This window comes from Pleurodeles waltl, chromosome 3_1 (assembly GCF_031143425.1).
Source record: "Pleurodeles waltl isolate 20211129_DDA chromosome 3_1, aPleWal1.hap1.20221129, whole genome shotgun sequence".
Classification (NCBI taxonomy): domain Eukaryota; kingdom Metazoa; phylum Chordata; class Amphibia; order Caudata; family Salamandridae; genus Pleurodeles; species Pleurodeles waltl.
This window is the reverse complement of record NC_090440.1, coordinates 788,505,681-788,528,271: the sequence shown is the minus strand read 5'-3', so window position 1 is coordinate 788,528,271 and position 22,591 is coordinate 788,505,681. Positions and strand designations below refer to the sequence as shown.

The 22,591-nt window shown below is 42.7% G+C and overlaps 1 protein-coding gene across 4 annotated transcripts in view; it reads right to left on the bottom strand.

Moving 5' to 3' along the window:
- SBF2 (SET binding factor 2) overlaps positions 1 to 22,591 on the bottom strand; it is a 1,701,375-nt gene that overhangs the window by 302,449 nt on the left and 1,376,335 nt on the right. For all 4 annotated transcript variants that reach the window (XM_069223624.1, XM_069223621.1, XM_069223622.1 and 1 more), the window contains one exon: positions 4,414 to 4,590. In XM_069223624.1, coding sequence (XP_069079725.1) covers positions 4,414 to 4,590 — 177 coding nt within the window. The remainder of the gene's footprint in view (positions 1 to 4,413; positions 4,591 to 22,591) is intronic.

Below are 22,591 nucleotides of genomic sequence, written 5' to 3'. Positions count from 1 at the left end.
TGTATGCCCTGTATATGGAACCCTTCGCAAAGCATATTCGGCAAAACCAAGACATCTGGGTATTCCAATGGGGGGCAGATCCCATAAAATTGCACTGTATGCTGATGATGTTCTACTTTACTTGACAGAACCGAAGATATCTCTTGTAGCAGTGGTAGATGAACTGCAGGCTTTTGGGGAGGTGGCGGGCTTTAAAACTAATCTGTCTAAATCCTCTATCTTTAACTTGACGGTGCCGGAGACGGACGCAGAGGGCCTGAGACCCCTCCTGACATTTGTTTGGACCCAGCAAAAAATACAATACGTAGGCCTACAGATCCGCACCACACCAGTGGCTACAGCGGAGCATAATTATGCCGCACTGCTCAGCGAGGCACGGGGGCCCTGGCTTGGTGGGTAGGGCCTATTGTGGTAGGGCCTATTGTGGTTGGGACATATCGCAACGGTGAAAATGACAATCCTGCCCAAGATGCTGTTCATCATGCAGACCCTCTCACTACAACCCCCCCCCTAAGATATTAGATGCTATGCAGAGGTTGATATGGGACTTCATCTGGGCAAGAAAGAAGGTGAGAATGGCAAAAGAACAGGCCTACTTGCCACAGTCGGAGGGGGGGGGCTGGAGTCCCCTACCTAGTGGGCCACTATCAAGCTGCCCAGCGTTCGTCAGAGAAGAAGCTTATCTCAGATCTCTATGGCTTCCTGATGGTGCTGCCAAACTTACCCCGGATGCCTGCAAGGCAAAGGTGGGAAGCTGAATGTGGCAGTGCCTTCACGAACAGGGAATGGCGGAATGCGCTACATCGAGCACGAGTAATGGCTTGTAATATGAACACCAAGGAATTCCTCTTGAAAATAGCCCACTATTGATACTACACACCGGCGCGAGTGGCTGGATGGCGGAGGGGCACCACAGACAGTTGCTGGCGGTACGCTCACACATATCCATTGGCAGTGTTCACGCTTGGCTACCTTCTGGGAGAACATATTGGATACTATTGAGGGAATATATGACACAGCTGTGCCTCGTTTTCATAGCTATGTCTATTAGGACTACCAAACCCACAGACATATCCTCTCAAGGCTCTGAAAGGTAAGCCATTAGACTGGCAATTGGCGCTGCCAAACAGCTGCTTTTAGCTCGATGGGGTTCGGAGGCGGTTCCCTCACAGACAGACTGGCTACACAAGTTATGGGACATATTGGGGATGGAAAAACTGACAGCAATGGTCATGGGATCCCTCCCTAAGTTTGCTAAGATATGGGGGCCCATATCGCTTACCTCTCAGATGGGTTCATGGAGCTGACATGCGCTACTTACGTGTGTTGCGCTTGACAAGCTTAGCTACAGATCCAGCCGGAGAGGCAGCTACGACATGAGTTGGAAGTGGCTTGTATGAAGGGGGAGAGGATGAACTATCGCAAGGTATAGATATAGGTACGGGGCACTGTGCTTGGTTTCATGTTTCCTTTATTTTTATATCCACCGGCCAGTGGTTGTAGGTGGAATAGATGTATACGAAAAAATGTTAATAAACAGATTTATTCCTACAGTTAAACTGGTAATGGTCAGTTCCTCCCTCTTTCTTGGGTCTGGTCCAACGTGCCTAGGGTAATAAAAGGCAGGCAGGTCCAGGTGTGAGACGCATTTGCCAGTGACAGGGCATGAATCTTCAGAAGTAAGGAAGGGGGTTGGGACAGCCCTCAGGCTACATTCTGAAGATCCGGAAGGGTTGAGTACAACCCCGAGGACATCATGCTGAGGAGAAGACCACCCTTCCCTTGTAAACTGACTGAGAGGAATACACATCACACTACAGGAGAGCCTTTAACAGTCATGTTACCCTGGACAATGACAAAAAGGCACATTTCATTTAGGCTGTGCAGGAAAATGGCAATTTTCTAAGAGAGACATTTTCAAAATAGTAAGTATTAATCAGACACTACTGTTGAGGTGGATTTTAAATTACAATTCAAATGATTGGAAGAAGTATTTCTCTAGCTGTTTCCAAACTGATGTTATCACAAAGGTAATAAGGTAACCAAGTATTACTCTGTGGGAGAGCTAGTCTTGCTGCAGCCAAAACTGACTTTGGGGATTTTTTTTATTGCCAGGACATGTAAAACATGAAATATACATGTCCTGCTTTTGAAATAATATGCACCATGCCCTGTGAGCAGTTAGATTCTACTTTATGGGTGATCTGTAAGTATTAAAAAGGAAAGTTTAGGCCTGGCAAAAGGCTTATTTTACGAGGTAGGAATGGAATTTACACCTGCACTACAGGCTGCAGTGGAAAGCCCAAGACATGTTTTATAATTATTTAATGGGTAGCACAATGAGTGGTGTAGCCCACTAGTGGTATTTTGTTTACATGTCCTGGGCACATATAATAGCTTATACCATGGACTTGAAAATAAACTAAATCAGGTATATACCACTTTTTACCATGTTTAGAAAGGAGCGCAGAAGCACTTTACCACTGGTTAGCAGCAGTGAAGTGCACAGTCACAAAAGCAAACAAAAATGAGTTCCTCAAAGGAGGGCAAAAACCTGGGGTGATCCTGTAGAAAGGGCCAGGTCCACCAGAAATTATCCACAAGTATCAGCTGCACAGACAAATCTACAGCTAGAAGGAGATGGCAATCCAGTAAATGTCCACACTCTAAAAGATCCACCACAACCTGGCAATGTGGGAGTAGAAGGTGTTCACTTCATATCTTTCAAAAACTAAGAAACAACATCCGTAAATGGAGGTTTAAATATGGCTAATGCAAAACAATGCTAAACACCTCTTCAGATTTTACAGTAAAAATGGGGAATTGGATGTATTTTCAAATAATGTAATAGGAAGAGGGGAAACAGAAACGCAATAAAAAAAGTTGTGTCACAGTAGTTTGCTTTCTATTTCTTCTGTGACATGATCAGGAAGCAGAAACGGGACAGAGCATATGAAAAGAAAACAGGCAAAGGGAGCAGATAAACGTGTGCAAAGATGAGAGAAGTAAAAAGATGTACAGTTGTAGGAAGAGGTAAAATGGTGACAAATGTGGGGGAAATGGTCCAGAAATTTTCCTTACAAAATAATTCTAAATGATAATTACATTATAACAAAATGGGCATTCATGGGATTACCTAACGACCATGGCAATGCTTGATAAATAGTCATTCAGTCCAAAAAGATATGTAAATTCCAGTTTGTCAGGGCTGAGTTTGGTGTGCTTGATTTTATAAAAACTTAACACAAATGGAAAAATCTGAAAATATGTGAAGGGATATTGTGTGACTTCATGACCAATAATATGGAATTACCCAGATGACGAAGACAAAAAGAAATCCAGAACAGTGAGCAAAGTAACTGTACACATTTATAGTTCTCTCTTTGAGTAAAGACACAGGGGAGTGCCTACTGTTAGTCAAATGAGACATGCATAGTACTATGAAGGGTCCAAACTACCAAAACAGATTAGCTTGCATCAATCGTGGAGAGGCACTGATTACTTTACATAATGTTAACCATATGGAGATCATGATGGTACAGAATCTTAGTTCTGCCAATTTAAAAAAAACAATAAAAACCACTGGAAAAGAAACCAGAGACTGCTTGAAATATGCAATTACTCATCTTCATTTTTGTATGCAGACTGCTGAACACAGTGAAACATACCAATAAATCTCAGCTGGAAAAGACAAAGAGACATTTTACATTCTGTGATTTTTGCAGGGGTTGTAAAATCTACATGTATCATTAGACTGAAAGAATGCTGCAGTCCTCATCCTTAATCACCTATACTCACAAGCCTTCCTACTCTGGCACTGATTGTGTACACATAACAAGACTAAGAGGTTGCCAGTATACTGGCAAAAGATATTTTCAGTATACGTGATCAATAGTGACAAAGAATGAAAAATAGGTAATATGAATAAGATGTAGTGGGCCTTTTCTTGTTTTTAGGATCCAGTTAGATGGTACGTTAATACTAAGTAACATATCCCAGTACACAAAACAAGAAATATAGGAAAAGACAATTTAGAGAGCTGAAGCATTTTTAGTATTAGTGGAGCATTTATAATAGTACACGATCACCAGCATCTTCATTCACTGTCCAAATCTGCAAAATGTCCTTCATGTCATCAAAAGTAAATCCAAATACATTTGTTTCATTCATACATGCTCTTTAACGTAATTAAGTTTGCAGAAGTCACTGATTTGTCCCCAAAATATCAATTAATTGCCCCCCAAAAAGTAATGAACTCTTTATCGAAATGTAATCCATACTAAAGGCAGTAATATACCAATTTAAAAGTACTTGCATTCACACAGCAGGCTGTCTTGAACACTAAACAAATCTCTATAAACACACATTTTAAGATACAACCATTTCAAATGCTTCAAAACATCTATCACTTACCTGCAGGAACCACTCTGATTCCCCAAGTGCTTTGAGGAATGTTATTTCAGAATCAGTGGAAACTGAGCTAGGAACACATGCTCTCATCAACTTTTTAAAACTTGCTTTAACCTGCCGTATATCACTGAACTCAACTGGAACAAATTCACAGTTTAAGACAAAGTCAAGCTTGAAGCCCTATGAGGAAAGAAGACAAAATAATTTATTCAGACAAATTGTATCACAGTAAATCCAGGAATGACATCAATACAAATTGGTTTCTTTTGATTTTCTCATCATTTATGTTTTGGAAAAGATTTAAAATAACCTTTAGATAGATACTGCATACAAATGATTTCCTTAAATGTCAATGGAGAAGAAAACATGGAGGTATTATTTTCAGTTCTTAACAGGCATCGCTACTGTTCAGACACAGCTTTGTTTTACATGATACTAAGTATTTTTGTGTATTGATAACATCATATGTCTAGCTACCCACAGAGAAAAATGTAGAGGGAGAGCCCAATATCTCTAAGAACCTAGGAATTGCTATTAAACTTAGGGAGCCGTGGATAATTCCCTGGTAGGTGAGGCACTGAACTGGCAGAATATATTTCTAATTTCTCAAGGATCAGTGTGAGTGTTGGTAGCTAGTGTAAGGGGTCAGATACCCATGAGGCAGTGCAAGGGTCACTGTCTAAAGCAGCAGGAAAAGTGGGTGTAGCGTGATCATCACTGTACTGTGATGCACGGTTCTCCTGCCGCTAAAGACAGGGACAACTTTGGTAAAATGTTCATTAGACTTTACGCTCACTAGTCTTCCAAACAAATGGCTGGGCTATCTCAATCTGTTTTATGCTGGCTTGCAAGTAAATACAGGGAAACTACATCCTAAAATATTTTGTCCTGCTGATGAGACAGGGAACGTATTCCCTTGAGGTCGAGACCTCATTTTATTTTATTTTTTACTTTGAACTGCCCATATACTGCTCTCTAATAAGGAAATACAATAGAGAATTGATTACCTTTAAACCAGATGCTGACTGTTCGAACCATTGACAGCCAATGTTGTACCACTGAACTACAGCTTCATCTGTTCACTTTTGTAGCACCCTTATATACAGTCAGTTTTTAACTGCTTAATCAGTGTTCCTATTGCTGATTATAATACGTTTTGAACAGCCAGTGTTTTTCAAGGTTGTAATTATCAACTAATTCATTTTCCTTGGTTACAGTTCAGGTTAACCCAAATAACTAAGGGTGTTTAAAAATGACTACGAAAGAACCATTGCAATCTCTGATGTTTCTTACAACCAAGTCTGCAACAACATCTTGCCAGCAGTTCTTTTCATCTACGTATGTGCTTGGGGTACAGACTACATCTCAGGAATAAGAATCTGTTTGTGGATGCTCCGAGCTAACAGACTACAAGTCACAAGTAAGCAGACCTCATCTACAAAGTTTAAAATCAACATTTGTATTAGGGACTCAGATACCAACAGTTTCACAAAGCAGAGACACTACATGATGAAATGCCCACACTTCCGAAAGGCAAAATTAGAAAGCCATGCATTCTGCAGAAGCTGTTGAAAAGCTACAGCTTGTTCCATGTCATTAGTCATCACTTATGATGGTTCAGATTTTATACACACAAAACCATAGAAATTCCACACTTATATATTTCATCTAATAAAACTCATTCCCTAATGTGACTGTAACTCAGGCCCCCGCCATCCTCAGTTTTCTCATCAATAATTTTATTGCAAATGTTGCAGTATTATCAATGATGTCCTATAACATTCCATGAGTGATATAATATGTGGGGTAATTAACAGTCCATGGTGAAGGCAAGTGTTATAGTTAATTTAGGGCACTACTTATAGTTACTTGAGATAACTATAACTGGTGAATGTGTTTGTTTGTTCCTTTAACCTTTATTTTTTAAGTGAACTTCTATGGGTTTTTTAAAATGTAAAGTTAGATATTATTACCATACCTACTTGTAACAACCCTTTACCTTTTGTTTTTTTCCTCTGTAAATTTCTACAGGTTTTTTTTTAACATAAAGCAACATTACATTACCATAAGAAATGCCAATTCAATGCCTCGCATGGCTGGAGTGACCAGGCCCTGTGTCCAAGCCCTTGCAGGCAGCCAACCACATGCTGCACATGCCCTTTGGCCTTGCAAATCATTGGCTTGGCTGTAGGCCAGGTCCTGCGACCAACCCTCACAGGCAGCCAACCCCACGCCGCACATGGCCTTCAGCAATGTACAGTGTGGGGTGGCCATGGCTCCCGGGGCCAAGAAATTATTTTTAAAACAAAAATTACAGCAAATATGCAGGAGATCCACCCTTTAAAAAAATTTAAAAAATTATTAAAAAAAGATTCTGGGATGTGCCAGGGCCTGGGGGAAGAGGAGGGAAGGGGTTGGACTGCAGTGTCCTGGGGAATGGGGTCTGCAGGACACTGCCACCTTCAGGCCCTGGGGGAATTGGTTCTCTGGGGCCTCTGGATGCTTCTGGGGATGGCGTTCCCATGGTTGTTTCAATGGCTGAAGCAGTGGGGCTCCATGCTGCCTTCTTCACACAAAATAAATAACTAGGCCCTAGGGGATGGGGTCACCTTGGCCTTTCAGGGGCTCGGAGAGTGATGCAACATGCCCCCTGCCCAAAAAATAAACGTTGGTCCCGTGAGATGGGTCTCCTGAGTCTTTAAAAGCACAGGTTCAGCCCCAGGAGATGGAGTGCCAGAGACCCTAAAGTGGATTTCGGTGGGTATGGGGGCTTTATGCCCCCCATCCCCAAAACAGAAATGTCACTCCTGGGAATGTGGTTACCGGAGCCCTTTCACTGGATTTGGAGGGGGGGACAGCAGTGGTGAGAGTTGCTGTGTTGACTTTGTTAGGTCCGGGTTTCTACCGAAAAAGCATTTTTTCATTAATAACTTTGGTGCCAATTGACGAATCTGCACGAAACTGTATTATATCTCAAATTAGTAACACCTTTCAAGTTAAAATGTACATACACATGGTAGATTCCTTACGTGATCTACCTTGCAAACACTATCTTTTAATCATCTTCTACATATGACTTGTGTTTATAATTTATAAACTAAGTATAAAAAAAATTATTAATTCACATTTAGGTAACCAGAAACTAGATTAATCTCTAAAATTCCCTTAAAACTTACTTCTGGACATACGACAAATTCCTGAACAAACACTTCCTTATCATTAATTCTAATTGTGCTAAGTCTGCAGTTGATTGACCACAAAGCTGTCCTCCGAATGAAATATGATGAAAGTTTAAAAAAAAGGATAACTGAGAATGAAGGTTCCAAGCCGAGAAATAACTGCTGCTGTTTTTGGAACCGTCCCAGATATCAGATGGATCAGCATAACATATTATAGAGGGAGAATGTCTTCAGACCCTGCACTAAGCAAAAGGTTATGTCAAGCATTCAGAGGACCAGTCATGGGATTATCAAGAGTTCATTTAAGAGCTCTTAAAGGATGTAAATCAGAAGGGTATAATCACCAAAAATTGAAAGAATTCTGGAAATAAACATGTCTCTTTAGAGGGTTCGGTTTTCTGAAGAATTGCAAACAAGTCCAACGGTTTGAAGGAAAAGGCTTCAGGGAAAAGTGAACGCAAATGATTATATGAATGTGAAATGCTTCAAAAAGAGTTATGAAGTTCAAGAAAAAAGTTCACTTTGCGATACAATTAAATGAAAGTAAAATGAAGCACAGTGAATTATTTAATAAGAAACTCCGTTTCTATATGAATTATCTTTTTTGTACACCTCAGCGAGACAGATAATATTTAAGGTATGCAGCCACAAAAGGAACAGAAGCCTGCTGCGGATGGAAAAGACAACCACACAATTTGGACATTTAAATTTGATGCACGCTCAATACAAATGAGAACAGGGATGGGAGCCTTAACATAAAATCAAAATATTGACAGATGCATCTCAAATTATATTTTCAAAATCAGTATCTAGAGTCTCATGCACGGCACCGTCACACTCAAAGTACTACATTAACCAAACAGTTAGGTGCATAGAAGAACACGTTACTTACCTCCGGTAACGCCTCATCTGGTGCAGACATATTCTAGTTGTAGATTCCTTACCTTTTGAATTTCCCCAGGAGTCAGTCTGGATCCAGAGATTTGGTTTTTTTGAGGTACCCCTGCTTGCTGTTAGACACGGAGCCGATCAATGCCACCTGTCAGCGGCATCGTCCGCACCGGATATGACATTGAGCATCCTATTTAGGTGCCATCCCAGCACCCTGATGTCAGTTTCTTTCCACGACTTTCCACACCAGAAGCACAGAGCCATGAAGAACATGTTTTGGTGCTTCAAAACTAAGGCCCTGAAAGGGGAGTCCCTGTCCATAGAAATCAGTTCATAGAGCGGGAAGGATTGGTGGGTTGGTAAGGAATCTGTAACTAGAATAGGTCTCTATCACATAAAGTAAGTAACCTGTTCATCTGATAGAGACTTCTAGTTGCAGATTCCTTATCTTTTGAATAAATACCCAAGCAATACCATCCCTGGAGGTGGATCCGCGAACCAAGATCATATTAGAAAGTCCTGCAGCACCGAATGTTCAAAGTACCCACTCATATGGACCTGACTGTCCAGGCAGTAGTGTTTAGTGAACGTGTGTAAGGATGCCCACTTTGCTGCCTGACCGATGTCAAGGACTCGAACTCCACGTGCTAACGCAGTGGTAGCATCTGTTGCTCTAGTAGAATGAGCATGCAAACCTTCAGGTGGTTGCTTCTGGGCCAGATCGTAGCAGATTTTGATACAGAAGGATGTGGGGATGCAAAAAAAAGCAGGCAAGGTGATGGATTGGGCTACATAAAAGGGCATGATCACTTTTGGCAAAAAAGAAGCCCTAGGGCAAGCACCACTTTGTCAGAGTAGATGGAAAGGTAGGATGACTTAGATGACAATACCTGCAGGTCACTCACCCTACGGGCAGATGTAATGGCCACATGGAAGGCCGTTTTCAAAGTGAGAAGACTGAGAGGACAATTGTGGAGAGGCTTGAAAGGAGCACACATCAGAAATGTCAAAACTAAATTCAAATCCCATTGGGGCATAATGAATGGAGGTGGAGGAAACACATGAATAAGGCCTTTAAGGAACCTATTTTCAATTAGAGACTTAAACAAGGAAGGCTGATCAGGCAACCTCAAAAACGCAGAGACAGCAGATATGTAACCTTTGAGAGTGCCTATAGCAGAACCCTATTCATACGGAAGTATAAACAAGAGAACCTCATAAAGAGGGGAAGAAAGGGCAACAACACTCGTCTGTACATCATGCCACAAATTTCTTCCAACAACAGGCATATACCGTTTTGGTGGAGGGATGCCTGGCTGACAAGATAACATTACAGACTCCGGGAGGAAGGTCAAAGGCAGTCAACTGTCGCCGCTCAATCTCCACGCAGGAAGGCACAGAGTTGACAGGTTCGGGTGGAGAATCTTCCCCTGCTGCTGTGACAGAAGATCTTCCCGAGGAGGCAGCCTGATCAGAGGATCGATGCTCATTTTCAGAAGCTCAGGATACCAGACTCTCTGTATCCATTCTGGAGCCACCAGGATTACCTGGGCCCGGTCGTTCTTGATCATCTTGAGAACTCTGGGCAGAAGCTGTATGGGCGGAAAGGAGACCTGAAATCCACTGGCAACGAAAAAGTACTGCAGAGCAAGTGCAGCCTTGGAAAATCCAATGTGCAATACTGCTGGCATTGCATGTTCTCTGCGGAGGCGAACAGATCTAACCAAGGCTCTCCCCACTGTAGAAAGAGTCCTTGTGCCACCTCTGGTTGGAGACACCACTTGTGCTCCGTTAGGCATCGACGGCTGAGTTTGTCTGCCCTGGCGTTCAGAGAACCTGCCAGGTGTTGAACCATCAGGGTTATGCCCTACTGTTCCAGCCATGTCCAGAGACACAGGGCCTCTTGACAAAAGGTCCACGACCCCACAATGCCCAGCTTGTTGCAGTACCACATTGCGGTGGTGTTGTCAGTGAACACCTGCACCATCTTCCCTTTTACAACATGAAGAAAAGCTTTCAATTCCAGTCAGATCGCCCGGAGCTCCAGTAAGCTGATATGGAGTCCGGACTCTGCTGGATGGCCGTCCCATCTCAGAAGTGACACATGTGCCACTACTGTGAAATCTGGTTGGGGAAGGGAGAGGAGTCTGCCTCTGACCCAATCATAGCTCACTAACCACCATTGCAGATCTTTTGCAGTTTCCTCTGAGATTGAACAGTGTCGGTGGGATTCCACTGATGCTTCTGCTCCCACTGCAGAGCCCTCATATGCCATCTAGCATACTTGACTAACAAGATGCAGGAGGCCATGAGGCCCAAGAGCCTCGGAGTCTATCTCACCAAAATCCATGATAGAGGCCGAAACATCATAACCTGAATACCCTGGAGTCGCTGCTCAGGAGGATAAGCCCGAAACGACAACGTGTCCAGAACAGCTCCGATGAACAGGAGCTACTGAGAGGGAGTCAGGTGTGACTTCAGCACGTTTATAGTGAACCCCTGCAAATGCAGGAAGTTCGCCGTAGTCTGAAGGTGGGTGAAGACAGCCTGCAGCGAAGGAGCCTTCAACAGCCAGTCGTCGAGGTAGGGAAAGACTGAAAGCCCCAACTTGCACAGTTAAGCTGCGACCACCACCATCACCTTGGTGAACACCAGAGGGACACTGGTCAGGCCAAAGAGTAGCACAGTAAACTAAAAGTGCTCGTGGCCTACCTTGAACCACAGGTAGCGCCTGTGGGCCGGAAGGATGGGGATGTGAAAATACACGTCCTGTAAGTCCATCGCCACCATCCAGACTCCTAGGCCTAGAGCAGACAAGACCTGAGACAGTGTGAGCATCTTGAATTTCTCCTTTTTGAGGAAGAGATTGACCTCCTGCAAATCTAGAATAGGGCAAAGACCCTTGTCCTTTTTGGGAATCAGAAAGTAGCGGGAATAACCACCACTGCCTATTCCTGGCATCGGGACCGTTTCTATGGCTACCTTGGCCAAGGGAGCCATAACTTCCTTGCAGAGCAAGACTACGTGATATTCCATCAGTCGTTCTTTTAATGGAGGCATAGAGATAGGGAAAGACTGGAAGGGGAGGGAACAGCCCTTCTATATAACCTGCAAGACCCATTTGTCTGATGTTATGGACCACCAGTGAGGGAGATTAAATTGAATCCTCCCTTCAACTGGAAGTGTGTGGTCTTGCAGAATCACACTAGGAGGACTTGGACGCTGTGGAGGAGGGGGGGCTGGGTGGTGGGCGACTTCTGGCCAGACTCTCTGGGTCAGAAGGTACCACAACCTAGTTCCTGCACAGGATGCTGACCTGACGGAGGACAGGGGCTGGTCTGTGGATGGCGTAGTACCCGCACCTTCTGATGCCTTGAAAGGGGCGAAAGGCAGACCTTTGTTGAGGGGTCACCGAGAGGTCCAAAGACCTGGCTGTAGCCCGAGAAACGCTCCAGCGCCGAGTCTGCCTTTTCACCAAATAGGCAGGACCCAGCTTAGAGCATGTCCATAAGGTTTGCCTGGACATTCCCCAAAAAGCCAGATGTATGAATCTAGGCGTGGCGACGAAGGGCCACTGTAGACGAAATTGCTCTAACCAGCAAGTCAGTCATGTCCTAACCACACCTAATAATAAACTTGGCTGAATCTCTCCCATCTTTGGGTGCTTGTGAGAGTGTGTCCCGCACAGCCCCCGGGACCTGAGACAGCACCTGAGCCACCATATGCCATAAAGTATGGGAAAAATTGCCCAATAGGCATGAGGTGTTTACTTACATCAATGCCAGACTGGAGGAAGAAAACATCTTCTTCCTAAGTTGGTCCACCCTCTTGGATTCCCTATACAGGGGAGCGGAAGGGAAGGCGCCATGGGAAGTTGAGGCGTGGAGCACCAAGCTCTCTGGGGTGGGATGTTGAGTGAGGAAGCTAGAATCATTTGGAGCTGAGCGATGGTGGTGGCCAACTGTTCTATTTATAAGAACCCCTGTGCTGGGTCTGGACCTCGTCCCCCACAGGATATCAGTGAGGGCTTTATTCAAGTGTAACATCGGTTCTGATGTGGCAACCCCTGGCTGAAGCACCTCAGTCAGGAGGTTAGTCCTGACAGGCACTGTAAGCAAATATAGGTCCAAGACTCCAGCTCCCCTACACACAGGTGGAGGTGAGAGCATGCCAGTGTTTGGAGATGTGTACAGGGAGTGCAGAATTATTAGGCAAGTTGTATTTTTGAGGATTAATTTTATTATTGAACAACAACCATGTTCTCAATGAACCCAAAAAACTCATTAATATCAAAGCTGAATATTTTTGGAAGTAGTTTTTAGTTTGTTTTTAGTTTTAGCTATGTTAGGGGGATATCTGTGTGTGCAGGTGACTATCACTGTGCATAATTATTAGGCAACTTAACAAAAAAAAATATATACCCATTTCAATTATTTATTATTACCAGTGAAACCAATATAACATCTCAACATTCACAAATATACATTTCTGACATTCAAAAACAAAACAAAAACAAATCAGTGACCAATATAGCCACCTTTCTTTGCAAGGACACTCAAAAGCCTGCCATCCATGGATTCTGTCAGTGTTTTGATCTGTTCACCATCAACATTGCGTGCAGCAGCAACCACAGCCTCCCAGACACTGTTCAGAGAGGTGTACTGTTTTCCCTCCTTGTAAATCTCACATTTGATGATGGACCACAGGTTCTCAATGGGGTTCAGATCAGGTGAACAAGGAGGCCAGGTCATTAGATTTCCTTCTTTTATACCCTTTCTTGCCAGCCACGCTGTGGAGTACTTGGACGCGTGTGATGGAGCATTGTCCTGCATGAAAATCATGTTTTTCTTGAAGGATGCAGACTTCTTCCTGTACCACTGCTTGAAGAAGGTGTCTTCCAGGAACTGGCAGTAGGACTGGGAGTTGAGCTTGACTCCATCCTCAACCCGAAAAGGCCCCACAAGCTCATCTTTGATGATACCAGCCCAAACCAGTACTCCACCTCCACCTTGCTGGCGTCTGAGTCGGACTGGAGCTCTCTGCCCTTTACCAATCCAGCCACGGACCCATCCATCTGGCTCATCAAGACTCACTCTCATTTCATCAGTCCATAAAACCTTAGAAAAATCAGTCTTGAGATATTTCTTGGCCCAGTCTTGACGTTTCAGCTTGAGTGTCTTGTTCAGTGGTGGTCGTCTTTCAGCCTTTCTTACCTTGGCCATGTCTCTGAGTATTGCACACCTTGTGCTTTTGGGCACTCCAGTGATGTTGCAGCTCTGAAATATGGCCAAACTGGTGGCAAGTGGCATCGTGGCAGCTGCACGCTTGACTTTTCTCAGTTCATGGGCAGTTATTTTGCGCCTTGGTTTTTCCACACGCTTCTTGCGACTCTGTTGACTTTTTTGAATGAAACGCTTGATTGTTCGATGATCACGCTTCAGAAGCTTTGCAATTTTAAGAGTGCTGCATCCCTCTGCAAGATATCTCACTATTTTTGACTTTTCTGAGCCTGTCAAGTCCTTCTTTTGACCCATTTTGCCAAAGGAAAGGAAGTTGCCTAATAATTATGCACACCTGATATAGGGTGTTGATGTCATTAGACCACACCCCTTCTCATTACAGAGATGCACATCACCTAATATGCTTAATTGGTAGTAGGCTTTCGAGCCTATACAGCTTGGAGTAAGACAACATGCATAAAGAGGATGATGTGGTCAAAATACTCATTTGCCTAATAATTCTGCACTCCCTGTACAGTCCACTGGCTTCTCCTACCTCCTCATACAAGTCCATTTGTTCCAATCCATACTCAAGAGGGTCCTATGACCCCTCCCAATCCTCACCAATGCCTGGCTAATCATAATAAGATTTGGGCAATGATTTGTCCCCGTCAGAACCAGTGGCGCCGGAATCGGCGTCAGGTATGAGAATGGGGCTCGTGCCGCCAGTGGCACTGGGAGCGTTGACATTAGGAACGATGCCGGAGTAGGCGTCTGATATCGGATCCAAGAGACCCCATCAGCGCTGAGGCCGAAATCACTGGTGTGTCACATGATGGTGCCTCTGCCGGCCCCACAGTGCCCAAAGGCGCACCAGCGTGGACAGCCCGCTCAAATAAGAGATGCATGGCCTCGTAAAACTCTTTGAGTTGAGCGGGGGCTGCTCCGGCTCCCAGAAAGGGGGAAAGCTTGAAGTCTGCTCGGGCATTGGCTCTGTGGAACTGTGCTCAGAACGGCAATGTTTCCGACTCGCCAGCCAACGGGTGAGGTGAAGTCGAAGTCAGCTTGGACTTCTTCTTCTTCTTGTGCCTCTTCCCCGAGTGCCCGGAGGATCTTGAGTGAGATGAAGAGGACTTGGGGCTCTTGGAGCAGTCTTGCGACCTTCTCTTTGACCAGGACCATGACCTCAGAAGAGTTGTGCCAACAGATGTCGACTGCCGGGCCCCCATGAGTTTCAGAGACCACTCCCTCAAAGCTTACGGAGCCATGGCCCGGCAGTCGAAACACGTCTGAGTCGTGGTCTCAGTCCAAACACCCAAGACATACCTTATGGAGGTCTGTCAGCGACATAGTGCGGTGGCAGGCACCGCACAGCTTGAAACCCCTTCTTCTTAGATGACATTCTCGCACAGACTTGAAAAAAATCTTAGACAAAAAGGTCGAAAAAGGCCTGTCAAAAAAGACAGAGGGTAGCTCAATTCCGGATCTGCGCTAACTGGTGCGAAAGGAAAAGAACCGACGTACGCATGCCTGGGTGGTGCCTTTATAGGTGACCTTGATGTCACAAATGGCTCCAATGACGCCTGACGACACCACGCGGATCTGAATGACACCAACCAATGGCGCGCAAGGATATTTGCTCTGCAAACGTTCTGGATTCCAAGCTTATGCCAGGAAATTCTAAGGTGAGGAATTTGCAGCTACAAGTCTCTATCAGATCTGAAATGCAATCAGCTGAAATGTATTGGCTTTTTTAATGGTACACTACAGCAGATAACATCAACAAGGCTAAAGAAAAAACAATAGTGCATAATCAGTGAAAAGCAAATGTACGGTACACTGAGTTTGGATGATGGGACTATTGTGTGAAACAAATCTTTCGTGAAAGTAAGTGGGGAGTCATTACAGCAGCAATATGATTGTATATTATTGAGGCAAATCAGATAACAAAGTAGCTTACTAACATAAATTTAGTTTTACAAGGCAAATTACAGAAGATTATTGAATGGAGAAACTAATCAAAGTTCACACATAAATAAGTCACAAACATCTCGCTTACAGTGAAAAGAGTGAATTATGTTCAATGTCAAGAGCCTGTGTAGCAGTAGTACATTTTATAATCATGTTTTCCAAACTAGGGCAAATGTCTGAGAGAAAACAAGAGACCTGCTTGATCTTGACTTGTGCGATAAGAGAAACGCCGCAGATATTAACAACAGAATCATTTTTGTGCTTTTTATGTGGTCTATAAAGAAGTTATAAAATCAGAAACCAAAGTTATATTAGCATGGCTATTAAAATGCAATTTGCTAAGGCTCCCAGCTGTGCTCTATAAAATACTTAGTCAACACAAGACAATGCCCCAACAGCATCACGGCAGCTGTGCTTTTGCTGCACCCAGAAAAAAAAAAAAGGGTAACTTGCATACTACGTAAGTATTCAATTCTTGTGAAACTTGGGAAAAAACATGAAGGACCACAAACTGACAGTTTTAAAACTGAATCATATACCTCCAAACAAGCAATCATCTTCTTCAACCCTCACACGACTCAAATTGTCATGACCTCGTGCCAGAGGTGAGACCAGAAAAGTGGGCTGGCACTATTAATGGATACAGCCCAAAAGACAGGTTTGTACAATGAATAACCTTTTCTTACTTGGTCATCTGGTTTATTAAGATTACCAGCTCTTAAACAAAAAAATTGCAAAACTGGGCCAGCTTCAAGGAAACATAGCAGTACTGAGCAGCTCAGATAAACAAGGATTTTTACTTCTGCACAGAAGAGTATTGCTTACAGAATGTATATTGGCTATCCTACATAGCTGCGGTACCCATTATTTTCATTGAAATGTTTTCCTTCAAACTACTATTTCAGGAAAGCAGTCTAAACCAGGCTTCTCCACCGGTAGCTTGTGAGCTACTAGTAGCTCTCCAGCTACCTGCAAGTAGCACAACTGTGTGCAGCAGAGCCTACTATACTACAGGTCTTGTTTGGTTGAATTAAAATGTATACCAAAACGGAGAGTGTGAATTGGAGACAATAATGTTTGTATATTCAGAATTCATAAGCTGTGTATAGAAAAAAAGACAACATTTCTATATTTAAAACTGATTTTGCAGTAATAAATCACGTGGCATTTGGAAGAATTATTAATAACATTATCACCTTGGTTCCAGGGACATTGCAGTTATGGATGCCATGTATTGCCAATGTAGAAGCACTATAAATTGATAAAGCCTTTCTGCTCGCAACCCTGCCTAATGCACTGAGGTGATCACTGCTGATAATCTTGCATATGGTGGCAACTAGTGTAACCTTGTCTGTTGCACTCACTATTACAATACTAACAATATCAGCAGTTCTGGATGGTAATCATTCAACGTAAGTAGCTCTTGTTACAAAAAAATGGTTGGAGACCCTCTGGTCAAATTTGCATAAATATATTTACAGAATGACCTTTGGTGTAACAGTAAGAAATACAACTCATGATCCAGCTAACAGTGGCATCTAAAGAAGATTCCTTGCTGGAAGCATTATCAAAGAGAGGAGGCAAAGGAGGATACCTCAACTCTCAGTTTTCTGAGATCCCTATCTTTTGCTGATAATTTTATCCATTGGATTTTAATACTGCCTATAGAAAGAAGGAAGAGCAGGTAGAGTAAACTCTGTCTGTGAACACCACCAAGCCCATTCAATGCGGAAAACTCACCAGGAAGAGGAAATTACTACTAATTAAGTCATTTTCAAGTAATGAAAATCAAGTCAAAACTTTACATTTAGAGTTTGTCACTAAGATTAAAGGAAGATCATGCTGAATTGAATGAAGAGCTCAGACAATATAAAGAATTCCAAAAAAGTAACAAAGTTTCCACAACTGCGATACTTTAACAGTAAAAATGCCAAAAAGGCCTTCTACGGGCCTCATTACCAGTAGCCCATTATTTGGTGAGAGAGAATATCAGGTGGCCAGAATCTCTTATTGAAACGCTGTCCTGCCTTAAATAACGGCATTATATGTCACTAACTCTGGAATGGGGATTAACATTCTTACTTTAGTAATGCATCCTGTGCATCAATGACTGGAATTACTGACTGACATTACTGGCTGCTCCCCATTTGTATATTTAGGGGTAATGCAATGTTGGTGATAAAGATGGTCACAGTGCTCAAAAGCCAATCATTTGTGTAAGGACATTTCTTTTCACGATGAAAGACTCTAAAGCAACACTGGGACGTTATCAGGCCTATGTCATTTGCAAAAAAAATGTCTTCATTATGCTAACTAAGAAATCCTAAGTCTCTTTGGTGATAGACTGCTGGCAAGCAGGGCTTTTGTAAGTTTTGGAGTGAGTCTCTCGGTACATGCATGTTGCATTTATATTTGGCCAGGGTGGAAGGTTTTTCTGTATTAGCAGTGACCAGTTCTGCATTGCCATCAACTCCAGGTGTAAGGCTTGTGAATGGGAAAGCTGGTGGCAAAGTAGTTTCCCAGACCACCCTGGTCTGTTCCGAGCGAAGAATTGCACAATTTACTAAACTCTTGGGCCTATCAAGCAGGGGGCAAATAGAAGGAGAATGAGAGAGACTGTTTGCTAATAAAGACAATTTGTGGGAAATGTTTACCTGAGACATACTTGTGAATACATAATTCTTGAGCCCAAAGCATACCCTACGAGTCAGGTACGTTACCCATCTCATTGTGTGAGTTTTCTTCCTCCTGAGAGTGTGAAAAGCTTGCTCGGGGATATTCATTCTTGGCCCTGATTCTGCATAAATTATTTGTGTTCTGATCTACTGCAATGTATTTTGTTTTTACTTTGCAGAGCAGTATTTTGTGGTAAATGATGCCGGGCTTATTACATCAGATGGGCTTCCATTTATCACATGATTTTAGATCTGCAGTGCCCTTACATCACAAGAAGGTCGATTTTATTTCTATCCCCTTTTGCATTGTTTGTATAAACAATAAATATATGTTTAAATGCTAAATACTTTTTGAATATACTTTTAATTAGATTAATATTAGTGCATTTTACTAATTTAGTTCATTGTAAATTAATTTTATATTTCCTGTTCCTGAACCCTAAAATCCAGTTACTATACTTAATACCCTTACCACCCCAAACCCTATCCATCACTGATCCTTAAATAGCCCTAAACACTACTGATCACTGAACCCTAAAAAAGCCTTTACTATACTTTAACACTACTCATTCTGGAACTATATAAACTCCTTAGCTACCCTTACCTCTAACCCATCCCTGCAACCTAAACAATTTCTTACAACCCCTAAATCTTCCCCTTACCGGAATCCTAAAACCTCTTACTATACCTAAACACTACCTGTCCCCTACATCTCACTACCCCTAAATACTACCCATTCCTGAACCTTAAAAAACTATGCCCCATAAACAGTACCCATCCCTAAACCCTAAGAACTCCTTCCCACTCCTATAATCTACCCATGAACCCTAAAAAACCATTAAAACCTAGCAGTGCTGTGCAACCTAGTCCCACAAGGACGGAGTAACAGCCTCAAGAGGCATGCAATGTTCACCGATCACAAGGCTAGACTGATGGAAGGAAAAATATGCTTCACAAAGGTTTCCAGCTTCTTGGATTATCTGTCTGGTGGGGTGCAAGGGAACTCATTCGGTTGACCTTAGGCTTTGAGGCCTGCACCAGGCTATTAGGGGAAGTCTGCCGGGAAAGGAAGGCTTGGTCTCCAGGGTGGGGATGATGGCATTGGGCAATCATGCGGTACACAAGAGCCCCAGTGCAAATTTTAGCCCAGGCGAACATCGGTGAAGGCTTCATTGAAGGGGAGCAAGAGCTCAGCCGAACCCACTCCTCAGTGAAGTACCTCAGTCAGGACCATGGTCTTGACCTCAACTGCTGGCAGCTGCATTTCAAGGACATCCACTGCACATCACGGTGGCAAAGGATTCCGGAGAGGAAAGCATGTCAGTGTCCAAACCATTGTAATCACCAAGCTCCTCGTAACAATTTTCAGCTCTATCAGGGTCTTCCTCAATAGGACCAAACCCTTCCTCTTCAGGGAAAAATGGACTATCGAGTGGTGGGAAGTCCAGGGTTGGTAAGGCATGGATATGCTAGCAAAGACATTGAATGGCGCACAGTCAGCCCACTTATGCTTCTTCGACTTACCTGACTTTGAGGAAGAGGTTTTACAGTGCAAAAATTAACATCCGTGGGAACGGCTCCAAGAACAGCCCCAAGATCTGCCTCAGAAATGGGACCAGGAACAAGAATGGCGCAGAGGCTTCTTCTGCTGCTCTGCCAGGAGCTTCATCCCCCACTCGCAAAATCACCTTGAGGTGAATCGACATGCACTTGGTACAGGCCTTGGAGTCGTAACTCGACACCAGGCATCAGAGACAGGCTAAGTCAGGACTAGACAGATATCTGCATGTGACATTCCTCCCAAGGTTTGAACCCTGTAAGGTTTGCAGGAGGCTTGTCCCTAGCACACTGGGAGCAATAGAAAATGATTTGGCCACGATTTCTGTACAGAGCTCAGCTGCTCTGCTTAAGCAGACAAAGAAATTGGGATCTTGAGGAGGGTAGATACTTAAAAAGATTAGTGTGTCTGCCACCCTCAACAATGGTCCAAGCCATCAGGACAGAGAATGCATTAACAGAATGGAGTTATTTTGCTTATGTGCAGGAGCTCAAATTATGGATGAGAATAGGTCAGGATCACTCCTCAAAAATGTCTTGCTACGTAAAAGGGAGATTACGAATAGTGAATTAAAATGGGCAAAAGTCACTAGGGCAAGTTTGGATGAGGTATGTAAGAGACTAAAAATAAGATATGTGCAGGACACAATAAGAATTAGCAAGGGTGATCTTAAAATGTTGACGAGGACAAATGAGGAAAGATTCCCTTAACTAGAAAATCTACCTAATGTATAGTTGAAACTAGGCCTCTTAAAATTTAGAAGCAGGGTGAAACCTAGTACTAATATCGCAGGTTCAGTGGTTTTATATACATGGGAATATCTGCAAGTGTGGCAAAAAAAGAAGGAAATGTGATTTAATGCATGTTTTGTTTAAACTACCTTTGGTTTTTAGAACAACTGACAACACTTCTGGGACCCACTGTAAAGAAATATGGTGTCAGGAATAGGAGACAAGCAGCTACTTTTTATTTGATATGCTGTTGTTATAAGGATCATGTCTTCCAGCACAGAGACCCCTTCATCATTTCAGTTTGAAGACATGTGTCATTGAACATGTAACAAGCGATGAATTGATATCTCATGACATGCATGCTTCTGGCATGTACTTTTAATATGTAAAGGTATAATGAATATCTCTGGTAGACAAGATCAATTAAAACATATTCAGTGATAATTTAGTTTCTATTTAGCATAGAAATTACTCCAGCAATGTCAGAAATCTTATGACTGTTTCCTTCTTTTATTTTTTTCACTTGCTTGTAGGTTTTCTTTCATTTAGTTTTAGGTTCTGAAACACCTACATGACATGTTCCAGTTTAGATACAGTTTCCATTTTAGTTAGCCTGTCCAGCTTGTTTACATATAGGCCTCGACTCCATTTTGACTAATGATGGTTGCCAGCTTCCCTCTCTCAAACAGTGGCAGTCGCCATCTTTCCAGATGTATGCAGAATCACTGTCATGACTGTTATTAGATACATAAGTTGCCTGACCATATCTTTCTAAGAACTGTGAAAGGGTCAAATCTTTCAATCAATGACACAGATACAACCAACAAGGTGACATATGTCTGGGTCAAATGTCTATTTTCCACCATGACAAGGTTGATTAAAAACATATATCGCCATATAACCAAGATAGTGTTGTCTGAATTGACATTCTCTCACCTTAGATGTCCATAAGGAAATGTCTGGGATGCACATAATCTATGCCACACATTCCTCAACTAATTTCAGAAATTCCAGTTCCTCATAAGATTCAGTATTTCAGGACTGTCACCTGACCACTTAGGAGAGAAAATTCACTCAAGATCCAGATGAGCACAGCACCAGATTTCATCTCGACCGAAGAAGCCTCAAGCAACACTTCCTGAGGGTGTGCGATGTATTCCATTCTGCCTTTCTGAACTGGTGCCAGGCTTGGGTTGTCTCACAAGGACACTCTCCTAGCTTTTGGCCTTGTGTTCAAGATAGATGACAAGCTACTCCAAACAGAAAACAAACCCTGCTGTCCAAGTATGCGCACCACCTCTGAAACTCAACTTATTATTTATTCATCTACTAGTTGTAGCATAGCGTTAAGCGCAGCACAGTGGAAGGGTCATAAACTGTGATGTTACAATTTTTCCCTGTTTTTACTGTTCTTGTAAAGCTTAGCTGCTTTACATTATCTTCTGTGATGTTACCAATATTATGTGCACTAGATCCCAGAATTTTATAATAACTATTTTAAAATATTCCGTTTTTAGTGATCTTGAGTGTGTACATTTTTAATGAACATTTTTTTGACTGCCATTGCTCTTTGTCAATGACCCAAAAGCATTGACACCACCTCATTTACATATTAAGTAGTGGTCTGCAGAGCTACAATAACCTGTCTTTCACATTCAGCGCTGGTGCATTGGTTCACTTGTTTCACCCATGGGTATGAAAATAAACCTTGTCGAGCTGAGCCAGAGGACTCAGTTTATGCAATAAGGTATCTGGATGTAATGTGCTCTGGGGAGATCCAATATATCATTGAATTACGTTTTAAAGACTTGAGCAATATTAATTACATAGAATATGTAATGAATTGGATTTTATGAATATGTTTTATTGTTAAGTAAGAGTTTGATAATTTTTTGGGGAGATTTTTATGATGTTTTATGGTGTAAGTGTTTAAAAGCCAAGGTCTAAGTAAACAAAA